We start from the raw sequence: 19,931 nt of genomic DNA on the forward strand, positions 1-19,931 counted from the left end.
TTTTACTACCCTTTTTACTACCTGATTAAATGTATTGTGAAATCTTGTATCAACTTATCTTCAAAAATAGTATTAAATACAAAGAAGTAGAAATAATATTCACGGTACCTCCAATCTTCTTAGGAAAAGTTATCTCTAATCCATCACAAAAAGATTCTTATTACCTACTTCTTATTGAATTTTAGACAAGCTCTAATACACTCAAAGTTCCTGCCAACTGCTTAAGAAACTCAAGTCTCCTTATCAGTGAAACAGATGAACACTGGGTGTTGTGTGCCTCAGAGACTCATGCTGAGCTGGGTTGGAAACACCAAAAAAAGGAGACTCGGTGCATTAGCAAGAGGACACCCGGGGGGCCGCTGGACTACAAAAAGTTTGCCCAAAGACTATGAAAACAAGAAAATATTAGGAAAAATCCCCTATAGAAGAAGCAGGAATAAAATAAACACAGAATAGTCTCAAATACCAATAATGTCACTCTGCAAAGGCACAGAAACATAGGAATGGCACAGATGGGTGTGGCTGGGAAGCGGGACGACCAGCACTTTTATTCCAGGATTGGACCCTTGTCATCTTGGCGCACCAAATTCTCCAGGATCAGACCATTCTGGAGTTGGTTAGAATGGAGTGTTAAAAACATATATAACTTGATCTGATCTTAAACACCTTTCAAAATTCATTCATGATTTTTCATTTGTTACTCTTAACACTCTTGGGGCTTAAGTGAAACAGGCATGAGGAAAATAAATAAAAAGAGGGTGGCACATAAAAAACCAATGATAGTAATCAAAACCATGATACTGGCACAAAAACAAACACAGAGATCAATAGGACAGGATAGAGAGACAGGAAAATACAATGGAGAAAAGACAGTCTTTTCAATAAATTCCATTCAGAAAACTAGACAGCTACATGCAAAAAAGATGAAACTGGGCCACTTTCTTACACTCTACACTAAAACAAACAAATAAACAAAAAAACAAAACAAAACAAAACAAAAAAACCTCAAAATGGATTAAAGACCTAAATGTAAGATCTGAAACCATAAAACTCCCAGAGGAAAACATGCAGTAATCTCTTGGACATTGCCCTTAACATTCTTCTAGATATGTCTCCTCTGGCAAGGAAAACAAAAGTTTATTCTTATTAACTACTGGGACTACACCAAAATAAAAAGCTTTTGCATGGTGAAGGAAACCATCAACAAAACAGAAAGGCAACATACCAAATGGGAGAAGATATTTGCAAATGATATATCCTATGAGGGATTAGTATCCAAAATACATAAAGAACTTATATAGCTCAACACCACAAAAAAAAAAAAAAAAAAAAAAAAAAGATAATCCACTTAAAACAGGCAGAGGACCTGAACAGACACTTTTACCAAAGACATCCAGATGGCCAACAGACACATGAAAAGGTGCTCAACATCACTTATCATCAGGGACATGCAAATCAAAACCACGATGAGATATCACCTCACACCTGTCATAATAGTTAGTCTCAAAATGACAAAACAATGACAAGTGTTGGCAAAGAAGTGGATAAAAGAGAACCCTCATGCACTGTTGGTAGGAATGTAAACTGGTGCAACCTCTGTGGAAAACAGTAATGGAGGTTCCTCAAAAAATTAAAAACAGAAATGCCATATGATCCAGCAATTTCACTACTGGGTATTTATCCAAAGAAAACAAAGATACTAATTCAAAAAGATATATGCATCTCCATATTTATTGCAGCATTACTTATAATAGCCAAGATACAGAAGCAGCCCAAGTGTCCATCAATGGATGAATGGATAGAGAAGATGTAACACACACACACACACACACACACACACACACACACACACGAACATTTCTTAGCCACAAAAAAGAATGAAATCTTGCCATTTGCAACAACATGGATGGACCTGGAGGGTATTATGCCAAGTGAGGTGAGTCAGACAGAGAAAGATAAACACCATACGATTTCACTTATATGTGGAATCTAAAAAGCAAAACAAATGAACAACCAACAAAACACAAACAGATTCTTAAATGCAGAGAACAAACTGCTGGTTGCCAGAGGGAGGTGGGGAGGGAGAGTGGATAAAATAGGAAGGAGATTAAGACGTACAAAGAGATGAAAGGTATAGCACTGGGAATATAGTCAGTAATATTACAATAACGTAAAAAAAAAAAAAAATTCAATGATACAGCCAGCAACTGATTCTACTGACTTGTAGTATACCTTTATTCTGTTAGACTCAAAAATGAAAGAAAACTGATTACAAAAGAACTAGATTTGTTTGTGATTCAGATTTGAATGACATTCAAATTAAATTCATCAGCTACATGGAAAAATTAATTAGCTTCTTTACTTTAAAGGCATTCCTTGTGGAATGTTATTTTTTACTATACTAGCTTCATTCCGGCCAACTTAAATTTATTCTATGAAGACTACTCTGATGACTTTTGTTTGTTTCCAAAAACCAAATCCATACTGGTGTGTAATTTACCTTTTTTTTTTTTTTTAATTTCTGAACACCAGAAAGTAAAAATAGTCAAAAGACAGATGGCATACAGTTCACACTCTATGGCTAGGATCTTTAATATATATAAAAAAAAAATTCAATAAAAAAATGGGAAAGGACATGAACTGCCAGTTCAAGCAAAAGGAAATACAAACCACTTTTAGACATAGAGAGGTCCATAATTAGAGAAATGAAAATTAACACTGAGTTTCTATCCTTTATGTATCACATTAGCAAAAATCCTAAAGTCTGATGATTAAACTTTGTCTAAGAGAGAGTAAGGAAACAGGCATACTCATAAAATAAAGTGAAAAAGGGGCACCTGAGTGGCTCAGTCAGTTAAGTGTCCGACCGGCTCAGGTCATGATCTCGCAGTTCATGAGTTTGAGCCCTGCGTCAGGCCCTGTGCTGACAGCTAGGAACCTGGAGCCTGCTTCAGATTCTGTCTCTCTCTCTCTGCCCCTCCCCTGCTATTACTCTGTCTCTCTCTCTCAAGAATAAACATTAAAAAAAGTTTTAAATAAAGTGAAAGAATACATTGTCAATATAGCAACAGCTAGCAAAAATATTCATGCACTTTAATATATTTTCAAGAATTTAACTAAAGAAAAATTCTCACTTCTGCAAAATAACATGCAAAGTAAGCTATTCTCCACAACATGGACTGTCATAACAAGAGTCTGAGGATGCCTGGCTGGCTCAGTCAGTGAAGTGTCCAACTCTTGATTTTGGCTCAGATCATGATTTCACAATTCATGAATTTGAGCCCTGCATCAGACTCCATGCTGACAGTGAGAAGCCTGCTTGGGATTCTCTCTCTCTCTCTGCTCCTCCCCTGATCATGTGCATGCACATATGCTGTCTCTCTCTCTCTCTCTCTCTCTCTCTCTCTGCGTCTCTCTCTCTCTCTCTCATTAAAAATAAATAAACACGCTTAAAAAAAAAAATAACAAGAGCCTGGAAACAACCCAAATAACCACTGATAGGAAATTAATTCAGTACATTATGGTTCATCCATACAACGAAATGAGGAAGCTCTTACGTACTAATAAGAATAATCACAAAGATATGATAAGTGAAAAAAGCAAAGTACAGAACAGTTTTAGTCTCTCACCACTTACATTAAAAATACACATCCTGCGACGCCGGGGGCTCAGTCGGTTAAGCTTCCGACTCTTGTTTGGCTCAAGTCATGATCTCATGGTTCATGGGTTCAAGCCCCACATTGAACTCTGGGCTCTGTGCTGACAGCATGGAGCCTGTTTGGGATTCTCTCTCTCCCTCTCTTTGCCCCTCCCCCATTGGCTTGCTCTCTCTCTCTCAAAATAAGCAAACATTTAAAAAAAAAATACACATCCTATAACTCAACATCCAAAAAAACACAAACAAAAACAGTACGATTTAAAAATGGGCAAAGGGCTTAAATGGATATTTCTCCAGAGAAGAGGTACAAATAACCAATGAGCACAAGAAGATATGCTCAACATCATTAATCATTAGGAAAATGCAAATCCAAATCACAAGATACCACTTTAGACCCATTGTGATAAAAAGGAAAAACAGAATAACAAATGTTGGCAAGGACATAGAGAACTTGGAACCCTTGTGCTTTGCTGGTAGAAATGTAAAATGATGCAGCTGTTGTGGAAATCGGTGTGGTGGTTTCCTAAAATATTAAACATAGAATTACTACATCATCTAGCAACTCTCCTGCTGGGTGTTCATCCAAAAGAACTGAAAGCAGGGACTTGAACAAATATTTGTTCAGCGATGTTCATAGCAACATTGAGCAAAAAAGCCAAAAGGTGGAAACAACCCAAATGTCTATGAACAGAGGAATGGATAACTAAAACGTGGTGTATACGCACAGGAGAGTATTATTCAGCCTTAAAAAGGTTATGAAATTTGGGGCGCCTGGGTGGCTCAGTCGGTTGAGCGTCCGACTTCAGCTCAGGTCATGATCTCGCAGTCTGTGGGTTCAAGCCCCACGTCGGGCTCTGTGGGGACAACTCAGAGCCTGGAGCCTGCTTCTGATTCTGTGTCTCCCTCTCTCTCTGCTCCTCCCCCTCTCATGCTCTGTCTCTCTCACTCTCAAAAAATGAATAAATGTTAAAAAAAATGTTTAAATAAAAAAAAAAACATTATGAAATTCTGACGCATGTCACAAGGATAAACCTCAAAGATGGTATGCTAGAAGAAATAAACCAGACACAAAAGGGCAAATGTTGTATGACTTTGCTTATATGGCATCCCAAGAACAGTCAAGCTCATAGAGACAGAAAGTAGATGAGTGGCCGCCGGGAGCTAGCGAGAGGGGGAGTGCGGAGTTATTGTTTCAAGGGGTACAGAGTTCCAGTTTGAGAAGATAAGGTTCTGAAGATGCGTGGCAGGCATGTGAATGTACTTAAAGCCAATAAATTGTACTTAAAAATGGTTAAAATGTTAAATTTCATGTTATGTACACTTACCACATTAAAACACACCACACACACACACACACACACACACACACACACACACACACACTTGTATTTGCATGGACTGACTCTGGAAAAAAACTTGCAACAATCTTGCTTTAATAAGAGGAACTGGGGCACCTGGGTGGCTCAGTGGGTTGAGCGTCTGGCTCTGGATTTCAGCTCAGGTCATGATCTCACGGTTGACTTCCAGCCCTTCCTCAGGCTCCGCACTGATGGTGCAGAGCCTGCTTGGGATTCTCTCTCTCTCTTCCTGTCTCTCTGTCCCCTGCTCCCCCTGCTCACTCTCTCTCAAAATAGTTAAATAAACTTTAAAAATAAAATAAAACATGGGGCACTTGGGTGGCTCAGTCGGCTGAGCATCTGACTTCGGCTCAGGTCACAATCTCACCGTTTGTGGTTTGGGCCCCGCGTTGGGCTCTGTGCTGATGGCTCGGAGCCTGGAGCCTGCTTCCCATTCTGTGTCTCCCTCTCTCTCTGCCCCTCCCCTGCTCACACTCTGTCTCACTCTCTCTCTCTCTCTCTCAAAAATAAATAAACATTAAAAAAACTTTTTTTAATAAAATAAAACAAAATAAATAAAAAGAGGAACTGGTTAGCCAGAGTTAGAGGTAGAAAGACGTGCCTGTACTATTCTTTGTACCTTTTGAATTTTATCCCTTGTCTGTATCTCATCTACACAAAAATTTGGTTCTCAATCAGTCTTACTGATTGAAATCTGAACACAGAACAGGAAAATGTACTTAAGTCACAATGTGTCACGCTCTATGTTTTATATGAGGCAAAATTAAAATGGTCCCAATTAATGATATTAAAAATCTGCCTCAATGGTTTTCAAGGTGCCAACTTTCAAAAACTAATTAATCAGGAAAATGAACTTCAGAACTTAAAAACTCAACACACAATGCACAGAAATAAGTAAAACAATTCTTATGAGAGGTTTGTTATGTATAATCGCTAATCCAGAGCAAACAGAGGAAAAACTACTTTAAATTATTTACTTCAATAATACAAAGTATAATACTACTAATTATATTGTCCTAAAGTATAATACTACTACTAAAGTTACTACTAATAATATAATACTATTAGTAATAGCTAGTTTGTTCTGAGCTAATATCGTTCTAAGAGCTTTAAAAAATGACCACTGACAACATCGGTTCTCAAATTTTTTGGTTTCAAAATGTGTTTTGCATTCTTAAAAATTATAGAGATCCCCAGAGAGCTTTTCCTTATATGAGTTATATTTATCTCTATTACCATATTAGAAATTAAACCTCAAAAAATTTAGGGGTGCCTGGGGAGCTCAGTCAGTTAGGCATCAGCTCTTGATTTCAGCTCAGGTCGTGATCTCACGGTTCATGAGATCAAGCCCCGCAACGGGCTCTGCACTGACAGCATGGAGCCTGCTTAGGATTCTCTCTCTCCCTCTCTGCCCCTCCCCTGCACATGCTCTCTCTCAAAATAAATAACTTAAAAAATATTGTAAATATTCACTTAAAAATCTTGTTTACTTTTTTGTTTTATTTTAATAATTTTAAAAAAAGTTAATGTTTATTTATTTTTGAAAGAGAGAGGGAGACAGAGCGTGAGCAGGGGAGAGGCACAGAGAGAGGGAGACACAGCATCCGAAGCAGGCTCCAGACTCCAAGCCGTCAGCACAGAGCCCGACGCGGGGCTCGAACTCACGAACCGTGAGATCATGAGCTGAGCTGAATGAAGTCAGATGCTTAACCGACTGAGCCACCCAGGCGCCCTTAGAAATCTTTTTAAAATATTTTAAAATATTCATTTAGAAATAATGATAAATAAATCCATTGCAAGTGTATGTAATTTTATGAAAAATAAGTGCATTTTCCAAACAAGAACAAACTGAGTTAGAAGAACGGCACCGTTTTCCATGTTTGCAAATCTCCCTGCTGTCGGGCTTCACAGAAGACAGCTGGATTCTCATATCTGGTTCTGCATTCAATCTGTTGCAATATCACACATCATGTAGCTTTTCAAAACCTCCAACATATACTTGTGAAAAATTGAGAATGAAAATAGCAAATACTGTCTTAAAGTTACTATAAAGATAGTTAAGACCTCCCAGACCCCTGAAAGGATCCTTCCTCTGAGGCCAAAGTGAATAGAGAGAATAAGTAAGTTCCTCAGTCACAGGGCTGGGAGTGGAGCCCCGGCAGTCTGATTCCGGACCTGGGGTTGCCCCTCGGACCGGGAGGAAAACAGCAGAGGCCCATTTCATGATGTTTTACACGGCGGTACAATTTCAAATTAAATCTCTCAATTCGTGCAAAGCAGAGGTGAGGACAAAGGAGAGTAATTGCCCCAAAACTCATCCTAAGGGGCCCCAGGGCTGCCCTACCAAGAAAATGGCACCATACTTACACTGTAGGAGAGACACAGCTAAGTGTCCTGGGAGCCTCTCCAGCAACAGCTCTCTCCTGCCCAAACCGAGCCCTTAGCTACATCTCTGGACTCTCTGTCAGATGCTTCCCTATGCTATTCTTTACATAGCCTTCTGCCTTCAATTCTTTTCTCCCCCAGTTTTATTGAGGAACAATGGACAGATGTCACTGTGTAAGCGTAAGGCCTGCAGCATGACGGTCCGAGTTACGTACGTTGGGACACGGTGACCACAACAGGTCCAACCTACATCCGTCCTCTTATGCAGACACAATAGAAAGAAAAGAACAGAAAAGGAAAGAAAAGGCCTCCTTGTGATGGGAACTCAGGATTGACGTTCCTCACCTCTTCCCTACAGACCACCCAGCAGCGTTAGCTGTACTCATCCTGTGGTACATCACACCCCGGTGCTAACCACGTAACTAGAGGTTTGCACCTTGCGACCAGCTTCCTCCGGCTCCCCTCCCCCATCCCCATGTCCAGTAACCACTGGTCCAGTAACCAGTGTCCTGGTCTCCTTTCCTGAGTTTGTTTTTTTATTTGTTCGCATTTTAGATCCCACCTATACGTGAAATCACACGGTCTTTGTCTTTCCCTGACTTATCTCATGAGCATAATTCCCTCAGGATTCAATGATGCTGTCACCAACAGCAGGATTTCCTCATTTTTATGGCCGAATAATATTCTATTGTATATCTATATCGCAACTTCTTTATCCCTCCATCCATCGATGAACACTTAGGTTGTTTCCATGTCTTGTTGTGTTTTTTTTTTTTTTTTTAATTCTTTTTTTGTAATTGTTTAATGTTGTTTTTTTTTTTTAATTTTTTTTACATTTGTTTACTTTTGAGAGACAGAGAAACAGAGCACACGTGGGGAGGGGCAGAGAGGGAAGGAGACAGAATCCAAAGCAGACCCGAGGCTCTGAGCTGCCAGCACAGAGCCCGACGCGGGGCTTGAACTCACAAACCACGAGATCATGACCTGAGCTGAAGTCAGATGCTTAACCAACTCAGCCACCCAGGTGCCCCAATGTTGGGTTTTTTTAATTTATTTATTTTGAGAGAGAGAGAGCACAGGGGAGGGGCAGAGAAAGAGGGGCAGAGACAGACAATCCCAAGCAGACTCCGTGCATCAGCACTGAGCCCAACGCAGGGCTCAGACTCACAAACCATGAGATCATAACCTGAGCCGAAATCAAGAGTCTGACACTTAACCGACTGAGCCACCCAGGCACCTCTTTTTTCAATTCTTAATTAAAATGTTGCAAACGAAGAGCAGCAAAGAGACTAGTTCGATCAGATATTAAAACATATATTAAATTTCCAGCAATTAGGACCGGATTGACCTAGTGGAAGACAGAAAGATAAAGCAGGAGATCAGAATACACAGCCCAAATCAGACCCAATTATAGAAAAGGCAGTATGTTGTAAAGTAGGTGTAACAATACAGGTTTAGCAATTTGGAAAAAAACCAAAAGTCTGTGTTTAGACTTCATTTTTAATCACATGCCAACCTAAATTCTAGCTAGATTAACCTTTTAAACAGAGAGCCCTCCGAGGTGAAAGGGAGGACAGCTCACGTTCATCACTGCGTTTCCAGAGCCTGGGCTGGGGCCGCTGCTCGGCTGCCCAAACAGAAGGAGCTAATTTGAGTTCCAGCTCGGCTGCTGGCCACTTGTGCCCTCCTGGGCAAGTCACTTAGCTTCTCTGTCTTATAAAGCGTGGATGGGAGTGACAGGAACTGCAGAAGAACAGAAGGGGACGCCTGGGGGCTCAGTCAGTTGAGCATCTGACTCCTGCTCAGGTCATGATCTCGCAGTTTGTGAGCTCGAGCCCCGCGTCGGGCTCTGTGCTGACAGCTCGGAGCCTGGAGCCTGCTTCGGATTCTGTGTCTCCCTCTCTGCCTCTTCCCCACTCATGCTCTGTCTCTCTCTCTCTCTCTCTCAAAAATAAATAAAAACATTAAAAAGAATGTAAAAAAAAGCAAATGAACAGAAGGAATAAAGATTAGAAAGCCACATTCATCCCTGTTGCTACTATTCAAATATGCTTAGTGTTAATACTTCACTGTGTGAAACAATGTCCGTTTTCTCAGGAGCCTTCTTCATGTAATAAAGTAGACAATTTAGGTTGTAAAAATAGACACTCTCCCTCGGGGCCTCGGGAAAAATCTTAAATTTTGAATGACAAAAAGATAAACATCCCAGAAGCATGTTTGTTTCTCTTGAACGAGCCCTTGTACCAGAAAAAGGGCCCGCATCATTGCTCTATGAGATTTGGCAGATTTTCTTGAACAAACTGTTTACCTTCTTTTTGTCTCCAGAAACTAGAGATGCCGACTTTTTTTTTTTTAACGTTTATTCATTTTTTGAAAGACAGAGACAGAGGGTGAGCAGAGAGAGGGAGACACAGAATCCGAAGCAGGCTCCAGGCTCCGAGCTGTCAGCACAGAGCCCGACGCGGGGCTCGAACTCACAAACCGCGAGATCATGACCTGAGCCGAAGTCGGACGCTCAAACGACTGAGCCACCCAGGCGCCCCTACAGATGCCAACTCTTGCCACACAAATAAAAAGACTGAGATGAGGGAAGGTCCCCGAAGCCCCCCATACCCAACGACAGGTCACCTGTCAGACACAAGCCTCAAGCAAATGCTGGTTTCTCTTCTCTGCTCCCCTGGTCTTCCTCTGGCTCTCCCTGACCTCTCTAACACTACCTCTGTCCCCTGCCCCCTGGGGAACCTTCCAGCCTCAGCAAGAGGTCTGAGGCGAAGGCAAGAGCCATCCTTGGATTGAGTCGTTCATGTCACATGCTCCCCACCTCATCCCAAACCCTGTCACCGGCACGACTGCCCCACCAGATGTCTTCCTCCTATGATACACCCACCCTGAGGATAAAATGCCCCCCCCCAAGTGGCACCCGTGTGGCCCGCGCTGTGGCCAGAGCATCTGAAGCCCAGCACGTGAGCCACACACATCCTCGGCAACAGCTGAGCCAAGGCTCACACAAGGCCGACCGTGCTGGTGGTTCTGGAACGGAATTCCCAACCTTATCTATCGCCTGCTTCAAGGCCCAGAAACATGGTGGAGGGAGAAAACTCAACTTTATAAAGTAATGAACGGCACCGCCCCTTCTCAGTCTCCTCTCCTACAGTCACACCTGTGCCTTCAGGGATGAAGATCCAAATACAATATATACAATACACACAGTTACAATGTGTGGCCAACAAAATAAAATCGCATGCAGTGGTTCCGCCGGTGTGGCTCCTTTAAAGCACTGAGTCCCCTGACTAGCCCCTCTGTCACTTCCCACTGCTTCGCTGGCCTCTGTGTCCTCGCTTCTGAGTTTCGAGACTGTGATCCCCCCACATGTTCCTCGTTCGGCTCGGTCTCCTGGAAGGAAGGTCCGTGGCCTCTCTGGGATGTCCGTGGCCTGGATCCCACAGCCTCTGCTGTCCTTGTGGACAGTCTCTTCTGCCTTTTTGTTTTGCTTTGTTTCCTTTCTGGTCTCAAACTATTGTCTCCTGTCCTCCATTCCCGATCTAGCAGTATTCATGTCTCTCTCTCCTCTTTGTATGTTCTTCTGTTCGGGTTCTTTTTGTTACTTGACTTGGGGAGCGTATCACTGTTCAAGCATTATTAATCTTTCTTTGTAATTTCTGGCTCGATCACACAAAACCTATTTATTTTTTTATTTAAAATTTTTTAATGTTTATTCATTTTTGAGAGACAGAGCACGAGCGGAAAAGGGGCAGAGAGAGAGGGAGACACAGAATCCGAAGCAGGTGCCAGGCTCCGAGCTGTCAGCACAGAGCCTGACGTGGGGCTCAAACCCACGAACTGTGAGCTCATGACCTGAGCCGAAGTCGGACACTCAACCGACTGAGCCACCCAGGCGCTCCACAAAACCTACTTATTTTAAAAGCAAATTCCAGGGGCGCCTGGGTGGCTCAGTCGGTTAAGCGTCCGACTTCGGCTCAGGTCATGATCTCACGGTCTGTGGGTTCGAGCCCCGCATCGGGCTCTGTGCTGACAGCTCAGAGCCTGGAGCCTGTTTCAGATTCTGTGTCTCCTTCTCTCTGTGATCCTCCCCCGTTCATGCTCTGTCTCTGTCTCAAAAATAAATAAATGTTAAAAAAAATTAAAAAAAAATAAAATAAAAGCAAATTCCGTTCACTCGACTCAACCAATAGTTACCGAGCGCCAACTATGTGCCCAGCAATCATGCTACAGCAGGGGTCACCTCACTCACAGAATTTACAGTCCGGAGGTTGCAGCGGGCAATGTGGATATTCTTTTCACCAGGTTATAAAGAACAGGAAACAGTATTGATCCAAAGCACTAGCTAGTAGAGGGCTTCCACAGAGCACAGGGAAATAAACACTTTTAAACAGCAGAAGAAATCCAAGACCTGGAAAAAGACAAGACCCCTCTTCTATTTAGGAGTTGTGTCCGTCATTTAGAATCAGAACAAAGAAGACACATCCAAACCTCACATCCACTGTATTATTCGCCTCGTGGTCAAACACTTCAAAGGCGTCTTTGATTTTTTTGTGGAACTCTGCTACGGTTATGTCTGCAAAAGACAAAGTAAATAAAAATTGTTTTAATTACGCTCCCTTTGGATTCCGAACAGAAATTTCAGCCGCTCAGCTAGAACTTCTCAATAAGGAAGAGCACGCGCAACTCTCCTCATCTTAACGCACCAGTTAGTGTGCTTACCTCCCTCTAGAGGAGTCAGGGAACGGACGGACTCTCGTTTCCCGAGGCACGAGACACACACGGTGTATTATCGGAGTACCTATGCCTCTCGAGTACACAGCCTCACGGGGTTTACACGTGTACAGGGTCATGGGGCCACCGCGATCGAGACACAGGAAGCTTCCAACACGGCGTATCTTCTGTCCCGAGTCGTCTGGGCAGAGAGTCCCAGCCGAAGAGGCAGAAGGAACCCAGCACTAGATACTGATTGTAGGTCACCGGCATGCCCACCTGCCCTGCTTTATCCTGTGCCTGAGGAGGGCGGAAGCCGGGGGCTGGGAAGGCATGCAAAGGCCACAAGTGATACTCTCTCAAAGAGCTTTCAAACGAGTTTTGAGACTAAGAATTACTTCTCTGAAACAATTAGGAAGTCATTTATTCGGTAAGTATTTATTGAGGCTCTACTATGTGCTGGACACGACTGTCAGTGCTAAGGTTACAGCTAGGAGCAGAATGGACAGAAGTCCCTACCTCATGGAGCTATGCGTACTGGAGGAGATACAGAAGCTCACACATACACTGTAGGTCAAATGGGCCAGGAAAACATAAAGCAGGGAAGGCCTATGAAGAGTGCTGGCTGTGTGGGTGGGGGAGGATGGGGGGGTGTGGGGGGAAGGCCTCCTTAGTGATGAGGGGGAAGAGGCAGCCTTGTGAATATCCACAGGAGGAGTTTTTAGGCAAAGAGAACAGCAGAGGCAGAAGGGTAGGAAATAAGGTCAGAAGGTGTGCATTCGGGGATTTGGGGGCAGAAGACGGGTTCTATACCTGCATGCTGCTTTAAGGATTTTGTTTTTTACTTTAAATGAGATGATGAATCACTGGAGGGTTCTAAGCAGTGCTGTGACATAGCCTGGCTTATATTCACTTCAGCTACGATGTTAAGAATATACTGGAAAGGGGTGCCTGGGTGGCCCAGTCGGTTAAGCATCTGACTTCAGCTCAGGTCATGATCTCACAGTTTGTAGGTTCAAGCCCCACATCAGGCTCTGTGCTGACAGCTCAGAGCCTGGAGCCTGCTTCGGATTCTGTGTCTCCTTCTCTCTGTGCCCCTCCCCTGCTCACACTCTGTCTCTCAAAAATAAATAAATGTTAAAAAAAAAAAATAATAATAATAATAAAAGAATATACTGGAAAAGGACATCTGGGTGGCTCAGTCGGTCAAGCGTCTGATTCTTGGTTTCAGCTCAGGTCATGATCTCACCGTTTGTAGGTTTGAGTCCTGCATTGGGCTATGTGCTGACAGTGCAGAACCTGCCTGGGATTCTCTCTGTCCCTCTCTCTCTGCCCTTCCCTGATCACTCTCTCTCTCAAAATAAATTAATTAATTAAAAAAATTTTTTTAATGTTTATTCATTTTTGAGAGACAGAGACAGAGCATGAGCGGGGGAGGGGCAGAGAGAGGAGGAGACACAGAATCCCAAGCAGGCTCCAGGCTCCAAGCTGTCAGCACAGAGCCCGACGCGGGGTTCGAGGTCACGAACCATGAGATCTTGACCTGAGCTGAAGTCGGACGCTTAACCAACTGAGCCACCCAGACTCCCCTTAAAGGATGTCCTGGAAAGGGACAAGGGTGGAAAGACAGACTACTTAGGAGGTTATTGCAATATTCTAGAGGGAGACTGATGGTGGCAGGGATAAAAATGGAAGCAGTTGGAGACGGTGAGAAATGACAGGATTCTGGATATATTCTAAAGGGCACAGCAAACAAGACTCGCTGATAGGTTTGGTGTTAGGTGCAGAGAAAAAGATAAGAATTAAGGTTGACTCCAACGTGTCTGGCTGAGTGGAAGCCTAAAGGGGGAAAATGCAGTGAAGTCTCAAATTTTATTTTTTAGATACTAAGTAAAACTAGGACACCTAGAAAGGGAGAGATTGATTTTATATAATTATTTTAATTATAAATAGAATACCATCAAATTATAGAAAATGGGGGGGGGGGGGAGGGGGGATTTACTCATATTCCCTTTACCCTAACATAACCACGAATCACTTTGCTAGATTTTCATCCAATCTTTCTTCGCACACAACCTTTAGTATATTGTATTTCATACACTATCCTTTCGCTCAACGAAAACTTACTGAATACAACACTACGTACCAGGTTTGCGTCAGATGCCGTATCCACATTTATAGCCAGCAAGGTATCCACCAAAGTTCAGAGGGGTTGCTCTCTCCCACACTCTAATTGCTAGTACTCCTTAGTTAAGAACCGTAACTCTTAATTCCTTCACTTAAATGCTATACCTTTCCAGGCTACAACATAACCTACCTAACCTTCCATTTTTAACAGTACCAAAGGAATATGCCACAACTTACTGATATTAATTTTTCTTTATTACAAAAAAACATGGCAGTGAGCCACATTTGCTAACTTCACAAGCAAAAAACAAAAAAATGTCATCTGATTATTTAAATTTACTCTCCTTTGATCACAAGCGGACCTGCTGTGAACGATCGGTTCTTGCTGTCTGCTCACTCCTCTAGGATCTCCCGTTTTTTTCTTGGCAATTTTTGTAGGTGCTCTTTAAATAATGAAGACTTAACCTTGTGTCATAATTACTGCAAAAAAAAATTCCAGGTCAGTTGTTTGCATTTGTTTTTCTAAAATAGAACGAGCTTCACATCCTTGCTGACCATGCATAGCATACCAGATTATTGGAAGAAAAAAAGGATACGGAAGAAAGTTTAGATTAGGTAAAAATCACTTTGAATCCTACCATGTGGGGTTAGCTACTCTCTTGTTGTCCTCTAATCTAACTTTCACTCAACAATAAATTGTGAGCATCCTGCATTTCAAAAATATGTTTATTACATTATCATTTCTAGTGACTGCTTGGTATACCATTATAGAGATTTATCATAATTTATTTAACCAACCCTCTAAGTGTAGGCATTTCGGCTGTTTCCAATTTTCCATTGTTATAGTTATTCTTTGGTGAACAGTTTTGTCCATTTCATCTTTGTGAGTTTGTCTTATTATCTCACTGAAATACAGTGAGTTGCAACAGTTGAATTTGTGTGAGATATTGGGAAGGGTCTAATTAGTCATAATAATGTCTTGGGAAAGTCTCACTGGTTGTAACAGTGCCAGTGCAGAAAACTGATGTCTGCTTTCTAAGTTTAAGGTCATGTTATTAATTTTTTTAAGTTCTTATTCAAATTCCAGTTAGTTAACGTACAGTGTAATATAGTTTCAGGCGTACAATTTAGTGATTCGGCACTTCCGTACATCACCCCATGGTCATCACAACAGGTGATGACTTAATCCCCATCACTTATTTCACCCATCCCCCACCCACTTCCTTCTGGGGACCATCAATTTGTTCTCTATAGCTAAGAGTCTGTTTCTTGGTTTGCCTCTCTTTTTTCTCCCTTTGCTCCTTTGTTCTGTTTCTTGAATTCCACATATGAATGAAATCATAGGGTATTTGTCTTTGACTTATTTCACTTAGCATAGAACTCTCTAGCTCCATCCATGTCATTGCAAATGGCAAGATTTCATTCTTTTTATGTCTGAGTAAATTCCATTGTATAGATATACCACATCTTCCTTACCCATTCCCCAGTCAATGGACACTTGGGCTGTTTCCGTTCCCCTTTCTCCACATCCTCTCCAACACCTGCTGTTTCTTGTGTTGTTGATTTTAGCCATTCTGACAGGTGTAAGGTGATACCTCCTTGAACTTCTGGCTTGTATTTCCCTGGTGATGAGTGATGTGCAGCATCATTTCAAGTGCCTGTTGGCCATCTGCGTGTCTTCTTCGGAGAAATGTCTGTTCATGTTTTTTGTCCATTTTTAATTGGATTATTCATTTTTTGAGTGTTGAATTTTATAAGTTCTTTATATTTTTGAGGTACTAACCCTTTATCAGCTATGTCATTTGCAAATATCTTCTCCCATTCCACAGGTTGCTTTTAGTTCTGTTGATTGTTTCTTTTGCTGTGCAGAAGCTTCTTCTCTTGACAATAGTTCATTTTGCTTTTGTTTCCCTTGCCTTAAGAGGTGTATTTAGAAGAAGTTGCTATGGCCAATGTCAAAGAGGCTACTAAGTGTGTTCTCCTCTAAAATGTTTATGATTTCAGGTCTCCCATTTAGGTCTTTCATGCATTTTGAATTTATTTGTGTGTATGGTGTAAGAAGGTGGTCCAGTTTCATTCTTTTGCATGCTCCTTTCCAGTTTTCCCAACATGTGTTGAAGGAGACTGTCTTTTTCCCATTGGATATTCTCTTGCTTTGTCGAAGATTAATTGACCATAAAGTTGCGGGGTTGTTTCTGGGTTTTCTACTCTGTTTCATGTGTCTGTTTCTGTCCCAGTACCATACTGTTTTGATGACTACAGCTTTGTAATACAGCTTGAAGTTTGGATTTGTGACGCCTCCAGCTTTGTTTTGCTTTTTCAAGGTTGGTCTGGCTATTTGGGGGCTTTTGTGGTTCCATAAAAAACCACATTGTAGCCAAATTTGTTCTTCCATGAGCATGGAATGTCTCTCCATTCCTTTGCGTCCTCTTCAATTTCTTTCATCAATGTTTTGTAGTTTTTGGAGTCCGGGTCTCACCTCTTTGGTTAGGATTTATTCCTAGGTATCTTATTGGTTTTGGTGCAATTGTAAATGGGCCTCCTTTCTTCATTTCTCTTTCTGCTATTTCATTATTGGTTTATAGAAATGCCACTGATTTCCGTACATTGATTTTGTACCCTGCAAATTTGCTGAATTCAGCTACCAGTTCCAGGAGTTTTTTCATGCAGTCTGTAGGGTTTTCTATATCGAGTATCATGTCATCTGCAAATAGTGAAAGTTTGACTTCTTTCTTGCTGATTTAGATGCCTTTTATTTCTTTTGTTGTCTGATCACAGTGGCTAGGTCTTCCAGCACTATGTTAAATAACAGCAGTGAAAGTGGACACCCCTGTCTTGTCCCTGACTCTAGAGGAAAAGTGCTCAGTTTTTCCCCATTGGGGATGATATTAGCTTTGAGTTTTTCATAGACAGCTTTTATGATGTTGAGTCATGTTCCTTCTAAACCTACTATTCAGTGTTTTTATCATGACATTAACTTTAAGGTCACTGAAAAATTATATTATCTTTTATTCTTAGGTAGTCACAGCAGATGAGTTTTCTTTTTCTACTTTAAAGTTTTGAAACTTATCCTCTGAGGAGCTTCCTGGTTGGTGCATATATGGAGGTCCTGGGAGAGAGGCCAATCCGGGGAGGGCACGGAAGCACCACACACTTGCCCTCATACCTCACCCTATGCCCCTCATATCTGGCTGGTCCTGGGTTGGAAACTCGGGAGGAATATTGGAGGTTCAGTCCAACTCTTGACTGGAGTTGTGAATACTTCCTACAACGCAGACAATGTGCCCTTCTCCAGACTTTGCCTGATGAGCTCTGCAAGACAGAGAACCCCCCACAGGCAGCCTATCTCAACGCCAGACAGACACTTCTATTGTGATATCTGGTCTTATAGTGTACTACTGTCACATCTCTAAGCCAAGTATAAATGATTTTCGTACTATCCAAACATTCTTTGTTGGGGAATTATTCTAACTTTTAATCGATGTCTAAATAAAGGATATATGCACCCCAGTGTGTATGCAAGACAATACAATGGGTGTGAAGAAAACTTATAATAATTACAATGGGAAGGGGAGGGGAGGGGAGGGGAGGGGAGGGGAGGGGAGGAACTTATCCTTTGAAAGGACCAAGAAGGAGGGAGAAAATCACCTTGTTCGGGAGATTTGATGAATACTCAATTCAATTTTTTTCTACAATTTAAAAATACATTTTACGCTTTCATAAATATGACATTTATTTTGACTTGATTCAAAGTGACAGACTAGCTTCTAATCTTAGTTTAGTAATTTCTAATTTTCTAAGCATTTGATTTATTTCCTCCTACTTCACAATGTGATCTAGTGTCCTATGTGATGGAGACTACTTCTATTGACTGTGTATTCTACTGACTCTATTCTGATGTGTATGTCTAGTCTTATGCAATTAGCATACTAATTTATTTATTGCCACTGTATCGGTCTTCTTTTTAGGAATGTTCATTGATATGTTCACCAGTTTATTCTTCCAAAAGAAATTTAGAAATTCAAGTAAAGTTTAGAAAGGCCAAATAAATACCACTGGGAGTTGTACTGCTATTGCAATGAAGCTACACAGTGAGAAAGAATGAAGATTTTTAAATATGTAGTTTTCACATCTAAGTGATATATATTAGTTATACATCTCTTTTCTATCTCTAAATTAAATACTGGACATTATAGTTTTCCTCCTATAAGTCATATACAATTCTCCAAGAAGACTATGCCTGAGTATTTTTATGGGTTTTGAAGATTTCAAGTGAGAATTTTTTTTTTATTAATTTATTTATTTGGAGAGGGAGAGTGTGAGCAGGGGAGGGGAAGAGAGAGAGGGAGAGAGAGAATCCTAAGCAGACTCTGCACTGTCAGGCAGAGTCCCATGCAGGGGTTGATCCCAGGAACTGGAAGAAAATGACCTGAGCCGAAATCAAGAGTCGGATGCTTAACAGACTGAGCCACCCAGGTGCCCCACGTGGGAATCATTTTTTAAAACCCTGTCATTTTGGGGAGTTGAGGTAAATGTTGAGTGTCTTATTGCTGCTACTTATGTTATATGCATCTATTTCCTGAAACTTTATTAATTATAATCGCTTTCCAGTTGGTTATATTTTCTGATCTTACATTTTGTCTCTTTCTAAAATTTATACTTTTTAGTTCCTCTTCATGACTTATCGCACTAAGCAGCTACCAAAACAACTTCAATGCATCAAGTGGTAGTGATGATTTTTGGTTTTTAAAAAATTATGTTTTTAAGTTTACTTATTTTTGAGAGAGAGAGAGACAGACAGAGAGAGAGGGCACAGGCGGGCACGTGCAAGTGGGGGAGGGGCAGAGAGGGAGGGAGACAGAATCCCAAGCAGGCTCTGTGCTGACAACAGACAGCCCCATGTGGGGCTTGAACCCACAAACGGTGAGATCATGACCTGAGCCGAAGTCAGATGTTTAACCGACTGAGCCACCCAGCCGCCCCGAAGCAATATTATTATTTAATAGATTCGAGCACTAGTCTTTGACCAGCAAAGTTCATGCTGACTTGTGTCCTGTAACAGGAGTTACCTACAGCTGAAGGCAGCATTCCTCGATTTCTCTAAGTTTACATATAAACAACAGGCACTGGGGCACCTGGGGACTCAGTCAGTTAAGCGCCTGACCCTTGATTTCCACCCAGGTCACGATCTCATGGTTCGGAAGATCGAGCCCCGCGTTGGGGTCGGCACTGAGAGTGTGGAGCCTGCTTAGGATTCTGTGTCTCTCCCTCTCTCTCTGCCCTGGCCTCACTCACTCTCTCTCTCAAAATAAATAAACTGAAAAAAAAAAAGAAAAGGGGGTACTAACTTTTAACACCTTCTTTTCAATATTTTCTAAATTTTCTGCAGCGCACTTTTTCACACCCATTCCTCAAGATGCTTCTCAATAAATGACTTCAGTGATCAATATTTCCGGGAACCTTTGAGTACTACAGTCTCCTCTTGGAAATACGTGACGCGTGTTACTATATTAAAGTCTTTAGGATGTTCTACAGCAAAGAAACCTGTTCACCTTAACGCAGCGTTTTCCAAAAGTACCTGATCACGTAATCTCCTTTCTCCAATCATCACCTGTCGGGAATAATTAATGCCTGAATTGAACTCTGGGACTTCCCTAACTCAGGAATCCTCACCTACGGGCCACTGGCAA

At 41.7% G+C, this 19,931-nt stretch overlaps 1 protein-coding gene across 1 annotated transcript in view; it reads right to left on the reverse strand.

The window, feature by feature from the left end:
* The window catches only part of EFCAB2 (EF-hand calcium binding domain 2), a 131,190-nt gene that overhangs the window by 56,953 nt on the left and 54,306 nt on the right, over positions 1-19,931 (reverse strand). The window contains exon 2 of the mRNA XM_058701735.1: positions 11,893-11,977. Coding sequence (XP_058557718.1) covers positions 11,893-11,977 — 85 coding nt within the window. The remainder of the gene's footprint in view (positions 1-11,892; positions 11,978-19,931) is intronic.

The sequence above is a fragment of the Neofelis nebulosa genome, chromosome 15 (assembly GCF_028018385.1).
Source record: "Neofelis nebulosa isolate mNeoNeb1 chromosome 15, mNeoNeb1.pri, whole genome shotgun sequence".
Lineage (NCBI taxonomy): Eukaryota > Metazoa > Chordata > Mammalia > Carnivora > Felidae > Neofelis > Neofelis nebulosa.